The sequence below is a fragment of the Bubalus kerabau genome, chromosome 1 (genome assembly GCF_029407905.1).
Source record: "Bubalus kerabau isolate K-KA32 ecotype Philippines breed swamp buffalo chromosome 1, PCC_UOA_SB_1v2, whole genome shotgun sequence".
Lineage (NCBI taxonomy): Eukaryota > Metazoa > Chordata > Mammalia > Artiodactyla > Bovidae > Bubalus > Bubalus kerabau.
Genome location: NC_073624.1, coordinates 177,959,412 through 177,974,931, shown reverse-complemented (window position 1 = coordinate 177,974,931; position 15,520 = coordinate 177,959,412). Strand labels below are relative to the sequence as shown.

The following is a 15,520-nucleotide window of genomic DNA, read 5'->3' as shown; positions in this document are numbered from 1 at the left end:
CAGCTAATGAAAGAAAAACAACAAAAAAAAAACAATGTAACAGATTTCGAATTCAACGCATGAGTAAAGATGATAAAAAAATCCATTTTCTCAAGCTAAAATGATTCAAGGAATCTTCCAAAAGAAGTTTTACTTTCAGTATTCTCCCTTTGCATTTTGTAAATAAGTGAAAGACCATAAAATATTTAATTCTGTGATAAAAAGGACAGGGAACCATAACATAAAAACTAGTTAGAACTGAACACTGCAAGAAACAAAATGAACAAGAACTAGAAATAATTAATAGTATACCAGGTGATATAGAAGAATGCATAAGTTAACTGAAATATAGACTCATGGAAATGAATCAGAAAAGATAAAAACAAATGAAAAATGAGAATAGTGTGAAGGGTGTGGGAAGTTTTGAGCCATAAGTTTATCAAATACATTTTGACTACCTTCTCTTTTTCTCTTTTTCTTCCTAGACACTTCAATTATGCCAGTAAGAACACCAACACTGGCATAATTGAAGTGTCTAGGAAGGAAAAGAGAAAAAGGGAACGTAGTCAAAATGTATTTGATAAACTTATGGCTCAAAACTTTCCAAACCTGAATAAAAAAGCAAATTCAGGTTCAAGAAGCAAAAAACACCCCCCCAAAATTATAGCAACAAGACTCACATCAATATGCATCAATTAAAACTGCAATATTGAAGACATGGCTTTCTAAAAGCAGCATAAGTAAAGCAGTATCATATAAAAAGGAACCCTGTAAATCTGTCAGCTGATGTCTTTTCTTTTTTCTTTTTTTTACATTTTTTTGCAGAAACATTACTTGTCAGATGGAAGAAGTCAGATATACTTAAACTGCTGAGAGGGAAAAACCTTCAAACTAGGGCATTCTACCCAGCAAGATTATCATTTAGAATTGAAGGAGAGATAAGAACTTTTCAGACAAGCAAAGACTAAGATAATTTATCACTTCTAAGCCTACTCTACAAGAAATGATGTAGAATCTTCTCTAAGAAGGAAAAAAAGGCATAACAAGTGGCAAGAAACTATATGAAAGACAAAAATCCCACTAGTAAAGGCACATGTGCAGAAAAGCTGAAGATCAAATCACTTAAGCTAGAATGAAAACTTAATAAGCAAAAAGATTTTCTAAAGTCAATTATATCCACAAATAAGAATTAAAGGGAAGATGGCGGAGGAGTAGGATGGGGAGAACACTTTCTCCCCCACAAATTCATCAAAAGAGCATTTAAACGTCGAGTAAATTCCACAAAACAACTTCTGAATGCCGGCAGAGGACATCAGGCACCCAGAAAAGCAGCCCAACTCTTCGAAAGGAGGTAGGAAAAAATATAAAAGACAAAAAAAGAGACAAAAGAGGGAGGGACGGAGTTCCGTCCCGGGAAGGGAGTCTTAAAAAGAGAGAAGTTTCCAAACACCAGGAAACCCTCTCACTGCCTAATCTGTGCCGAGCTTTGGAAGCACAGAGGGCAACATAAAAGGGAGGGGAAAAAAAATAAACAATTAAAAATCGCGGATTGTGAGCCCTACGGTAACTCCCCCAGCGGAGAAGCAGCGCAGACGCCTGCACACGGCATTAGCAAGCGGGGGCTGGGCAGGGAAGTGCAGCGCGGGCTGTGTCCCTTAGAGTAAGAATCGGGCCGAATGTCCTGAGCGCTATCTGAGCGAAATAATTTGGGCTAGCAAACCAGACTGTGGGATATCTACTACGCGAAAAGCCAGCCCTAACCTAAGACACCGCCAGGCCCGCGCACAGAACAAAGGACTGAACAGAGATAGCCGGCTGCAGACCTTCCCCCTCCGGTGACAGGCAGCCAGAGCCGGAAGGGGGCAATCGCAGCCCCAGAGAGACAATATCTATAAAACTGTAAGCAGGAGTCTTTGCTAACTAAAACTTCTTGGGGGTCTGGACGGTCAACATCTGCCTGAGAAGGTGCACCGGTTTTACACCCAGATAACCGAGTGGCGGGGAGGCGATAAGTCGCAGCATTGGCGCCCGCCAAACACCTCATCACCTGAGCTGCTCGACCTGGGAAGAACACAAAACGCAGGCCCAACCGAGTCTGCGCCTCTGAGGACTACCCGAGTACCTGAACCTGAGCGGCTTGGACCTGGGAGCTCAGTCCAGGGCCGGCCTCTGATTGTTCCCGGCGGAACAACCTAGAGCCTGAGCAGTGTGGGCAGGGAGGCTACACGCGCCGTGAGCAGGGGCAGACCCAGTGTGGCTGAGGCACTGCGAGCGCACGCCAGGGTTATCTGTTTGCAGCATCCCTCCCTCCCTCCCCACAGCGCGGCTGAACAAGTGAGCCTAAATTTAAAAAAAAAAAAAAAAAAAAAAAATAGTGTCCTCCACCGTCCCCTTTGTGTCAGGGCGGGAACCAGACACTGAAGAGACCAGCAAACAGAAGAAGCTATAACAGAGGGAAACGCCTTGGAAGCTACAGACCACAGATTAAAACCCTGTGGTTACTACGGATTACATAGGAAGGGGCCTATAGATCTTGAGAAATATAAGTCGGACTAAGGAACTGCCAAAAATGAACTGAACCCACAATACTCACAACAAAACCAGAGAAAGACCTAGATATATTTTTACTATTTTTACGATCAATCTTTCTTTCTTTCTTTTTTTTTTAATTAAAAAAAAATTTTTTAAGTCCTCTATTGTCCTTTAATTTTCACTTTTATAACTATTACTTTGCAAAAAAACAAAAAAAAAAGACCCTATTTTTTTTTTTCTTCTTCAGCAAACTGCATATATATATTTTATAATTTTTTGACCGTGGTTTTTTTTTTTTTTCTCTTTTTTCTTTTTCTTCTTTTCCTTAACATTGTATTTTTGAAATTCCAAACTCTACTCTAGATTTTTAATTTTAGCCTTTTGATATATGTTATCAATTTTGTACCTATAGTTTTTTTCATAATTGCTGTGACTTTTTTTTTCCTCTGTTTCTTTCTCTTCTTCTTTTATATAACATCGTATATCTGCAATTCCAAACTCTACTCAAGATTTTTAATTTATGCTTTTTGGTATTTGATATCAATTTTGTACCTGTATTTTCTTTATAATTTTTGCGACATTGTTTTTGTTGGTTTGTTTGTTTTCTCTCTTTATTTTTCTTCTTCTTCTTTTTTTTTTTTTTTAACGTCGTATTTTTGAAATTCCAAACTCTACTCTAGATTTTTAATTTTTGCTGTTTGGTATTAGTTATCAATTTTGTACCTGTAGTTTCTTTATTACTTTCACGACCTTGTTTGTTTTTCTTTGTTCGTTTTTTCTCTCTTTCTTTTCCTTCTCCTTTTCATTAACATCACATTTTTGAAATTCCAAACTCTACTCTAGATTTCTAATTTTTGCTTTTATGTATTTGTTACCAATTTTGTACCTTTAAGAACCCAATCTTCAGGACCCATTTTTCACTAGTGTACGAGATTACTGGCTTGACTGCTCTCTCTCCCTTTGGACTCTCCATTTTCTCCACCAGGTCACCTGTATCTCCTCCCTAACCCCTCTCTACTCTACCCAACTCTGTGAATTTCTGTGTGTTCCAGACGGTGGAGAACACTTAGGGAACTGATTACTGGCTGGATCTGTCTCCCTCCTTTTCATTTCCCCCTTTTATCCTTCTGGCCACCTCTGTCTCCTGCCTCCTTCTTCTCTTCCCTGTATAACTCTGTGAACATCTCTGAGTGGTCCAGTTGTGGAGTGCACATAAGGAAGTGACTACTGGCTAGCCCACTCTCTCCACTATTGATTCCACCTCATCTCATTTGGGTCACCTCTAACTCCCTCCTCCCTCTTCTGTTCTCCATGTTACGCTGTGAACCTCTCTGAGTGACCCCCACAGTAGAGAAACTTTTCATCTTTAATGTAGATGTTTTATCAGTGGTGCTGTATAGAAGGAGAAGTTTTGAAACTACTGTAAAATTAAGACCGATAACTGGAAGTAGGAGGCTTAAGTCCAATCCCTGACTCCAGGGAACTCCTGACTCCAAGGAACATTAATTGACAGGAGCTCATCAAACGCCTCCATACCGACACTGAAACCAAGCACCACACAAGGGCCCACAAGTTCCAGGGAAAGACATAACAAGCAAATTCTCCAGCAACAAAGGAACACAGCCCTGAGCTTCAAGATACAGGCTGCCCAAAGTCACCCCAAAACCATAGACATCTCATAACTCATTACTGGACATTTCATTACACTCCAGAGAGAAGAAATACAGCTCCATCCACCAGAACATCGACACAAGCTTCCCTAACCAGGAAACCTTGACAAGCCACCTGTACAAACCCACACACAGCGAGGAAACGCCACAATAAAGAGAACTCCACAAACTGCCAGAATACAGAAAGGACACCCCAAACTCAGCAATTTAAACAAGATGAAGAGACAGAGGAATAGCCAGCAGATAAAGGAACAGGATAAATGCCCACCAAACCAAACAAAAGAGGAAGAGATAGGGAATCTACCTGATAAAGAATTCCGAATAATGATAGTGAAATTGATCCAAAATCTTGAAATTAAAATGGAATCACAGATAAATAGCCTGGAGGCAAGGATTGAGAAGATGCAAGAAAGGTTTAACAAGGACTTAGAAGAAATAAAAAAGAGTCAATATATAATGAATAATGCAGTAAGTGAAATTAAAAACACTCTGGAGGCAACAAATAGTAGAATAACAGAGGCAGAAGATAGGATTAGTGAATTAGAAGATAGAATGGTAGAAATAAATGAATCAGAAAGGAAAAAAGAAAAACGAATTAAAAGAAATGAGGACAATCTCAGAGACCTCCAGGACAATATTAAATGCTACAACATTCGAATCATAGGGGTCCCAGAAGAAGAAGACAAAAAGAAAGACCATGAGAAAATACTTGAGGAGATAATAGTTGAAAACTTCCCTAAAATGGGGAAGGAAATAATCACCCATGTCCAAGAAACCCAGAGAGTCCCAAACAGGATAAACCCAAGGCGAAACACCCCAAGACACATAGTAATCAAATTAACAAAGATCAAACACAAAGAACAAATATTAAAAGCAGCAAGGGAAAAACAACAAATAACACACAAGGGAATTCCCATAAGGATAACAGCTGATCTTTCAATAGAAACTCTTCAAGCCAGGAGGGAATGGCAAGACATACTTAAAATGATGAAAGAAAATAACCTACAGCCCAGATTATTGTACCCAGCAAGGATCTCATTCAAGTATGAAGGAGAAATCAAAAGCTTTTCAGACAAGCAAAAGCTGAGAGAATTCTGCACCACCAAACCAGCTCTCCAACAAATACTAAAGGATATTCTCTAGACAGGAAACACAAAAATTGTGTATAAATTCGAACCCAAAACAATAAAGTAAATGGCAACAGGGTCATACTTATCAGTAATTACCTTAAACGTAAATGGGTTGAATGCCCCAACCAAAAGACAAAGACTGGCTGAATGGATACAAAAACAAGACCCCTGCATATGTTGTCTACAAGAGACCCACCTCAAAACAGGGGACACATACAGACTGAAACTGAAGGGCTGGAAAAAGATTTTCCATGCGAATAGGGACCAAAAGAAAGCAGGAGTAGCAATACTCATATCAGATAAAATAGACTTTAAAACAAAGACTGTGAAAAGAGACAAAGATGGTCACTACATAATGATCAAAGGATCAATCCAAGAAGAAGATATAACAATTATAAATATATATGCACCCAACACGGGAGCACCGCAGTATGTAAGACAAATGCTAACAAGTATGAAAGAAGAAATTAACAATAACACAATAATAGTGGGAGACTTTAATACCCCACTCACACCTATGGATAGATCAACTAAACAGAAAATTAACAAGGAAACACAAACTTTAAACGATACAATAGACCAGTTAGACCTAATTGATATCTATAGGACATTTCATCCCAAAACAATGAATTTCACCTTCTTCTCAAGCGCACATGGAACCTTCTCCAGGATAGATCACATCCTGGGCCATAAAGCTAGCCTTGGTAAATTCAAAAAAATAGAAATCATTCCAAGCATCTTTTCTGACCACAATGCAGTAAGATTAGATCTCAATTACAGGAGAAAAACTATTAAAAAATCCAACATATGGAGGCTGAACAACACGCTGCTGAATAACCAACAAATCACAGAAGAAATCAAAAAAGAAATCAAAATTTGCATAGAAACGAATGAAAATGAAAACACAACAACCCAAAACCTGTGGGACACGGTAAAAGCAGTCCTAAGGGGAAAGTTCATAGCAATACAGGCACACCTCAAGAAACAAGAAAAAAGTCAAATAAATAACCTAACTCTACACCTAAAGCAACTAGAAAAGGAAGAAATGAAGAACCCCAGGGTTAGTAGAAGGAAAGAAATCTTAAAAATTAGAGCAGAAATAAATGCAAAAGAAACAAAAGAGACCATAGCAAAAATCAACAAAACCAAAAGCTGGTTCTTTGAAAGGATAAATAAAATTGACAAACCATTAGCCAGACTCATCAAGAAACAAAGGGAGAAAAATCAAATCAATAAAATTAGAAATGAAAATGGAGAGATCACAACAGACAACACAGAAATACAAAGGATCATAAGAGACTACTATCAACAATTATATGCCAATAAAATGGACAACGAGGAAGAAATGGACAAATTCTTAGAAAAGTACAACTTTCCAAAACTCGATCAGGAAGAAATAGAAAATCTTAACAGACCCATCACAAGCACGGAAATTGAAACTGTAATAAAAAATCTTCCAGCAAACAAAAGCCCAGGTCCAGACGGCTTCACAGCTGAATTCTACCAAAAATTTAGAGAAGAGCTAACACCTATCCTGCTCAAACTCTTCCAGAAAATTGCAGAGGATGGTAAACTTCCAAACTCATTCTATGAGGCCACCATCACCCTAATACCAAAACCTGACAAAGATCCCACAAAAAAAGAAAACTACAGGCCAATATCACTGATGAACATAGATGCAAAAATCCTTAACAAAATTCTAGCAATCAGAATCCAACAACACATTAAAAAGATCATACACCATGACCAAGTGGGCTTTATCCCAGGGATGCAAGGATTCTTCAATATCCGCAAATCAATCAATGTAATACACCACATTAACAAATTGAAAAATAAAAACCATATGATTATCTCAATAGATGCAGAGAAAGCCTTTGACAAAATTCAACATCCATTTATGATCAAAACTCTCCAGAAAGCAGGAATAGAAGGAACATACCTCAACATAATCAAAGCTATATATGACAAACCCACAGCAAACATTATCCTCAATGGTGAAAAATTGAAAGCATTTCCCCTAAAGTCAGGAACAAGACAAGGGTGCCCACTTTCACCATTACTATTCAACATAGTTTTGGAAGTTTTGGCCACAGCAATCAGAACAGAAAAAGAAATAAAAGGAATCCAAATTGGAAAAGAAGAAGTAAAGCTCTCACTGTTTGCAGATGACATGATCCTCTACATAGAAAACCCTAAAGACTCCACCAGAAAATTACTAGAACTAATCAATGACTATAGTAAAGTTGCAGGATATAAAATCAACACCCAGAAATCCCTTGCATTCCTATACACTAATAATGAGAAAACAGAAAGAGAAATTAAGGAAACAATTCCATTCACCATTGCAATGGAAAGAATAAAATACTTAGGAATATATCTACCTAAAGAATCTAAAGACCTATATATAGAAAACTATAAAACACTGGTGAAAGAAATCAAAGAGGACACTAACAGATGGAGAAATATACCATGTTCATGGATTGGAAGAATCAATGTAGTGAAAATGAGTATACTACCCAAAGCAATCTATAGATTCAATGCAATCCCTATCAAGCTACCAACAGCATTCTTCACAGAGCTAGAACAAATAATTTCACAATTTGTATGGAAAAACAAAAAACCTCGAATAGCCAAAGCGATCTTGAGAAAGAAGAATGGAACTGGAGGAATCAACCTACCTGACTTCAGACTCTACTACAAAGCCACAGTTATCAAGACAGTATGGTACTGGCACAAAGACAGAAATATAGATCAATGGAACAAAATAGAAAGCCCAGAGATAAATCCACGCACATATGGACACCTTATCTTCGACAAAGGAGGCAAGAATATACAATGGATTAAAGACAATCTCTTTAACAAGTGGTGCTGGGAACTCTGGTCAACCACTTGTAAAAGAATAAAACTAGAACACTTTCTAACACCATACACAAAAATAAACTCAAAATGGATTAAAGATCTAAATGTAAGACCAGAAACTATAAAACTCCTAGAGGAGACCATAGGCAAAACACTCTCTGACATACATCACAGCAGGATCCTCTATGACCCACCTCCCAGAATATTGGAAATAAAAGCAAAAATAAACAAATGGGACCTAATTAACCTTAAAAGCTTCTGCACATCAAAGGAAACTATTAGCAAGGTGAAAAGACAGCCTTCAGAATGGGAGAAGATAATAGCAAATGAAGCAACTGACAAACAACTAATCTCGAGAATATACAAGCAACTCCTACAGCTCAACTCCAGAAAAATAAATGACCCAATCAAAAAATGGGCCAAAGAACTAAATAGACATTTCTCCAAAGAAGACATACAGATGGCTAACAAACACATGAAAAGATGCTCAACATCACTCATTATCAGAGAAATGCAAATCAAAACCACTATGAGGTACCATTTCACACCAGTCAGAATGGCTGCAATCCAAAAGTCTACAAGTAATAAATGCTGGAGAAGGTGTGGCGAAAAGGGAACCCTCTTACACTGTTGGTGGGAATGCAAACTAGTACAGCCACTATGGAGAACAGTGTGGAGATTCCTTAAAAAACTGGAAATAGACATGCCTTATGATCCAGCAATCCCACTGCTGGGCATACACACTGAGAAAACCAGAAGGGAAAGAGACACGAGTACCCCAATGTTCATCGCAGCACTGTTTATAATAGCCAGGACATGGAAGCAACCTAGATGTCCATCAGCAGATGAATGGATAAGCAAGCTGTGGTACATATACACAATGGAGTATTATTCAGCCATTAAAAAGAATACATTTGAATCAGTTCTAATGAGGTGGATGAAACTGGAGCCTATTATACAGAGTGAAGTAAGCCAGAAAGAAAAACACCAATACAGTATACTAACGCATATATATGGAATTTAGAAAGATGGTAACAATAACCCTGTGTACGAGACAGCAAAAGAGACACTGATGTATAGAACAGTCTTATGGACTCTGTGGGAGAGGGAGAGGGTGGGAAGATTTGGGAGAATGGCATTGAAACATGTAAAATATCATGTATGAAATGAGTTGCCAGTCCAGGTTCGATGCACGATACTGGATGCTTGGGGCTGGTGCACTGGGACGACCCAGAGGGATGGAATGGGGAGGGAGGAGGGAAGAGGGTTCAGGATGGGGAACACATGTATACCTGTGGCGGATTCATTTTGATATTTGGCAAATCTAATACAGTTATGTAAAGTTTAAAAATAAAATAAAATTTAAAAAAAAAAAAAGAAAAGAAAAACACCAAAAAAAAAAAAGAATTAAAGGGATGAATATAGAGGTCTTAAATATAACAACAAACACACAAATGTAGGTCAAGGAGGGAAAATGCAGTGCTATTTGAAAGTGCAGGAACTTAAAAGACAGCCTGTTTTAAAAAGTAAATAAAGTTGTAGGTCATCATACAAAAACCCACTGTTTACCATACACCATAGAAACTTCACTAGATAAACAAAAACTAGAGAGAAAGAAACACAAGCATATTACTTTGTTTTTCAGTCACTTCGTTGTATTTGACTTGTTTCGAATGGACTGCAGCACACCAAGCTTCCCTGTCCTTCATCATCTCCCGAAGCTTTCTCAAAGCACACCACTAAATAAAATCATCAAATCTTAAGAAACACACAGAAGAAAAGAACAAGAACTAAAAAACCAAAAAACAAGTAACACACTGGCAATAAGTAGCACCTATGGATAATCTCTTTGTGTGTCAGTAGACTAAATTCTCTAATAAAGAGACATTATTCTTAATAAAGTTTTCATAAATCTATGATACCCCACCAAAGAAATGAAATTTCCAGACCTTTTTTTATCCAAAGGTATGTAAATTGTGGAGTAGGAAAAAATAAAAACTCTGTATATAAGACTGAGAATAAAGCTTAATAAAGAAAGTGCCTAAATTATATAAAGATGCTGAATCCAAAGACAAAAAGAAAATCGGAAATCCCAAGTAATACCTTCAAGGAGTGAATTTTACTTCACAATAATCAAAGAATCACAATTTCAGGTTCAGAAGCTTTGAGTTATGCAATCCAGGGCACTAGTATAATAGGTCTTTTATACTTGGCATCAAATATAAACTCTTCAGAGCCCCCTTTATATCTTTGTTCCTCAGACTGTAGATGAAGGGATTCAGCATGGGTGTGACCACAGTGTACATCACCGAGGCAATTGTACTTGAATGTGAGCTGTGGGTAGCAGTAGAGCTAAGGTAAACTCCCAAGGCTGTAAAATAAAATAGGGAGACAACCGAGAGGTGGGACACACAGGTAGAAAATGCTTTATATTTCCCTTGAGCTGATGAAATCTTACGTATGCAGGAAACTATTTTAGAGTAAGAGTAAAGGATACCAGAAAAAGGACCAACACCCATCAGTACAGCTGCAGAATACATCACTATGTTATTAAGAAAGTTATCAGAACTGGCAAGTTGTACCATCTGATTGAGTTCACAGAAAAATTGGGGGATTTTCACAATGGGGCGGAAGGACAATCGCAACACCATTAAACTGTGTAGCAAGGAATACAGGACACTTATTAACCAGGATATTAGAACCAGCGATCCACAGAGCTGGGAACTCATGATGACCATGTAGCGTAGGGGGTGGCAGATGGCCACGTACCGATCATAGGCCATCACAGTCAGGAGAACGTCATCTAATCCTGCAAAGAGAATATAAAAGTACATCTGGGTGATACAGCCTTCATACGTGATTACTTTACTCTGGGTCTGGATATTCCACAGCATCTTTGGGATGGTGGTGGAGGTGAAGCAGATGTCCACAAAGGACAGGTTGGAGAGGAAGAAGTACATGGGGGTGTGCAGGTGGTGGTCTGAGCTGATGGCCAGGATGATGAGCAGGTTTCCAAACACAGTGACCAGGTACATGGAGAGGAAAAGCCCGAATATGAAGGGCTGTAGTTTGGGCTCCTTTGAAAGTCCCAGAAGAAGAAATCCTGAAATTTGTGTATTGTTACTTGCTTCCATGGGGTGGAGGTGACTACCAGGAAAAAGGAAAATAATGACAATTTTAACTCATACTGCTATAATTCACATAGATGAAAGACCGCAATTTCAATTTCTATCTCAAGAATTTGATATTAATATTTTATTTACAGATAAGTTCTCTTTGAGCGTATGTGTATATGTTTAATGTCTTCAGTCATGTCCAACTCTCTCCAATCCCAAGGATCATAACATGCCAGCCTCCACTGTCCATGGAATTTCCCAGGAAACAGTTCTGGAGTGGGTTGCCATCCCCTCCTCCAGGGGTTCCTCCCAAACCAGGGATTGAATCCGAGTCTCTTGAAGGTCTATTCCATTGCAGGTGAATTCTAAATATCTGAGTCACTGCAGAAGCCCCTTTGAGGGTATGCTTCATTTCATTTCTGACTAGGAATTTTTGCCCCATTCTCATCACATTTGCTAAGAGGTCATATACTCTAGAATTTAAATGTGATATTCCTTCACTCACTTGAGAAATACATATTTAGTGCTGACCCAGTAGAAAGTGCTGAAAAATAAACCTCTTGCAATCCAAGAACACTGAATGAGTATATTCAAATAAAATACTATAGAATATGTTAGATGTGATATGCTATGAAGAAAACAAAACCAGGTATAAAAGAGAGTGGTAGGAGGTGTTATTTTGTTCTGAATGTTCAGGAAAGTCCAGCAAACTAGGTATGTTTTAACAGATTCCTAAAGAAAGAGACAAGGAGCTGGTGTGATGTCAGAAGTGTGTGCCTAGAAGAGGGACCTGACACTGCTAAGGACCTGAGGAAGCTGCTTGTTCCACATGTTCAAGTGCAAACAAGGAAGCCAGTGGGGCAGAGGGATAAGCAGGAGGGGGAATGATTAGAGGTGGTGTCAGGGATGCTGAGGAACAAGATGGCCTCCTTCTACAGCTGAACCTTCAGTCCACAGAAAATCCCTCTTTCCGTGTGTTTCCTTGCACATTATCAGTTTAGCTATAAAACCATCCTGTGAATTAAAAAAGATTCCCTTCTAAGTTCCATCTGTTGACTTAATTTTGACATGTGTATAAAAGTCATTTAGCATATGAATCCAGGTGCCTCTGCTTTAAGACCTGTTCTCCATTTCAAGGCACAAGTGTGCATGCACACACACACACACACACACACACAAATACACCATGTTCTTCTCGGTTGTGTCACTACTATGCATTGGTCACCCAGATTCACTCTCTTTATGTCGTGAATGCTTACAGCTCAGCTAGTCAGAATTATATATTCTCCAAAAGAATATATAATTTTTTTCCTGAAATTCCCAGTTTATAAACTTCTCATGGAACAATAAATTGGGGTTCACTTTTGGTATAGCCAATTTCTGCTTGGTATTTAGAAAAGAATGAAAAGTACGAGAGTGAAAGAAAGAGAGAGAAATGAAATGGGCATACGGACATTAAGGGAAAATAATATCCAATATACTCAAATGACACCTGAGACAATGCAATAAAGAAAAGTTTCCTTGCTTCATCAACATTCCACCTCCAGTGACATCTCTTTGATGCACAGAAAAAAAAAAGAAATGAACAAAAATATCTTTTGTTCAAGGATGTAAATAATGATACAGTTATGACATGGAACATATTACAGTTTGAATATCCCAAGATGAAAAGAAACAATTGGAATATAAACTACCAATTCAATATTAGAAATACAAAAAATACAACGGAAGTAGATATGTTTTATATGAGGCATATGAAACAGTAGAAGACTTCCTTTCTAATGGACTTTCCCTATTTGTTTCCTCCTGTTCATAAATAAGATCCTTATACTTACTTTCTACTTTTACTGGAAGTATTTCATACCTCCTATTCCTTCTAACTGGATTTCCTTGGTGGCTCAGAAAGTAAAGAATCTGCTTGTCAATACAGGAGACATAGGTTATATCCCTGGCTCAGAAAGATCCCCTGGAGAAAACAATGATAACCCAGTCCAGCATTCTTGCCTGGGAAATCCCACTGACAGAGGATCCAGATGGGCTACAGTCTATGGGGTAACAAAAGTTAGAGTAACTTAGCAACTAAACCACCATCATCATTCCTTCTGAGCTTCCATATTACCATTTAATTGTCAACCTTGATGCTTATATTTTCAAGTGTAAGGTTCACTTTTGTTTTAGGCCATGCTGCTGCTAAGTCACTTCAGTCGTGTCCGACTCTGTGCAACCCCATAGAAAGCAGCCCACCAGGCTCCGCAGTCCCTGGGATTCTCCAGGCAAGAACACCGGAGTGGGTTGCCATTTCCTTCTCCAGTGCATGAAAGTGAAAAATGAAAGTGAAGTCGCTCAGTCGTGTTCGACTCCCAGCGACACCATGGACTGTATAAGTACATTAATATTAGGAAAACCAGAAAACAACGACAATGACCTGTGGCCTCTGGGCTATGAAAGATTGGTCCTCAGGGGACCTCAAGTACACACTCCTGGTTTCCATCCTCTCTGATGCTGCCCTGCAGTGTCTGTGGAGCTTTCAGACTCACCTGTCTGAAGATTTTATCACTTCTTCCCTGTAGAAGTCAAAATTCCTCCCTAAATGATTACTGAGGCAGACAAAATTTTGTCCCCAAATATGAAAACAGGAAGTGATAAAATCGAGCATTGGTTGCCAGACAGATGCAGAACTTCAAAAGCAAGAACCAGGTCCTCCCCAACCAAAGTGGCACAGGCTAAGGGACTGCAGCAGAGGAGATATTTACAGCTTCCTGTGTTAGCTCATTAGGCGTGTTTCCTTTGGTTACTCCAACCTCTAACTACATGATTTCCCTTGGGGACACTTCTGGACAGAATGGATTTTTTTTTTTCCTGTCTGATTCACTGTTCCTAAGACAATATATTATAAGTTAGGTGAATTTATTTTTTATCACTCCTTCCCCTTTAATTCTCTTGCTTCCAAAGCCCTAAGATTCCCAGCATGTCATCACGTCTCTGAGTAAAAACTTTTCTTAAACTGTAACACAGGATTTGTCTTGATTAGGTCCCTCTGATCTTTAACGCTTTGATTTGTGGCAGGGACAGAACCACTGAAATTTCTAAAATTTACTATTTTCGTCTTCAAAAATGGGGATAACTTTGCTACTGCTGCTGCTAAGTCACTTCAGTCGTGTCCGACTCTGTGCAACCCCAGAGACAGCAGCCCACCAGGCTCCCCCATCCCTGGGATTCTCCATGTAAGAACACTGGAGTGGGTTGCCATTGCCTTCTCCAATGCATGAAAGTGAAAAGTGAAAGTGAATTCGCTCAGTCGTGTCTGACCCTCAGCGACACAATGGACTGCAGCCTACCAGGCTCCTCCATCCATGGGATTTTCCAGGCAAGAGTACTGGAGTGGGGTGTCATTGCCTTTGCTAGTTTATAATAAAACCATGGTTAATATACTTCATGAAGTCACAATAATTTCTTCAAGCTAATTAGAAATTTCCAAGCTATATCGGAAGTCAAGAGCTATCCTTTAATCCCTCATTACCAAATCTGTGTACTTGCAAGAGAGATATTTATATGTTGATATGCACCATAAACTATCTTAGTGTATTATATGTGTGTCTGTGCTGTGCTCAGTCACATCTGAGTCTTTGTGACCCCATGGCTGTAGCCCACCAGGCTCCTCTGTCCATGGGATTTCCTAATCAATAATACTGGAATGAGTTGCCATTCCATTCCCCCAGGATCTTCCCAACCCAGGGATCAAACCCAAATGCCCTGCATTGCAGGCAGATGCAACAGGTGGATCAGGCAGTAAAAAATCTGCCTGCAATGCAAGATATATATATATATATACACACATACATACATATATATATGTGCAGATATATAGATATAGTTATATAGTGTGCTTGTGTATGTGTGTGTGTGTGTGTGCCCCAGCCTAAGATTAGTGGATACTTGGTCACCTGGTTGTGAGTCACAGCAGAGGCTCAGATATGAAGCAGTGTTTAAGCAGGGCCACAGCATATATCACTGGTGCTTCCATGGGGTCCACATCAGAAGCAACACCAATCACTGATGACAGCTTGATGCCACAGCCCACACCCCTATCCATGCCAGAAGTCCATGCATGTCCCAAGTCCCTTGTTTTGCAGCCCCATACCATGGCAAGTACAGCAGCCTTCCTGTAGGGACAAAAGAGTTCCAGACCCAAAGATACTTCTGAGCAGGGGATGGTCAAACATTGATGGTGCTT

General features: G+C 39.0%; 1 protein-coding gene across 1 annotated transcript; it reads right to left on the bottom strand.

The window, feature by feature from the left end:
• Positions 1-10,356: 10,356 nt before the first annotated feature.
• LOC129641969 (olfactory receptor-like protein OLF4) lies at positions 10,357-11,325 on the bottom strand. Its single transcript, XM_055566542.1, has one exon. The coding sequence runs from the start codon at positions 11,302-11,304 to the stop codon at positions 10,357-10,359; it is 948 nt and encodes a 315-aa protein (XP_055422517.1). The 5' UTR covers positions 11,305-11,325.
• Positions 11,326-15,520: the final 4,195 nt, after the last annotated feature.

Bases quoted from the DNA above. Each gene is read 5' to 3' on its own strand.
- LOC129641969 (XM_055566542.1), bottom strand. From the start codon at position 11,304: ATGGAAGCAAGTAACAATACACAAATTTCAGGATTTCTTCTTCTGGGA.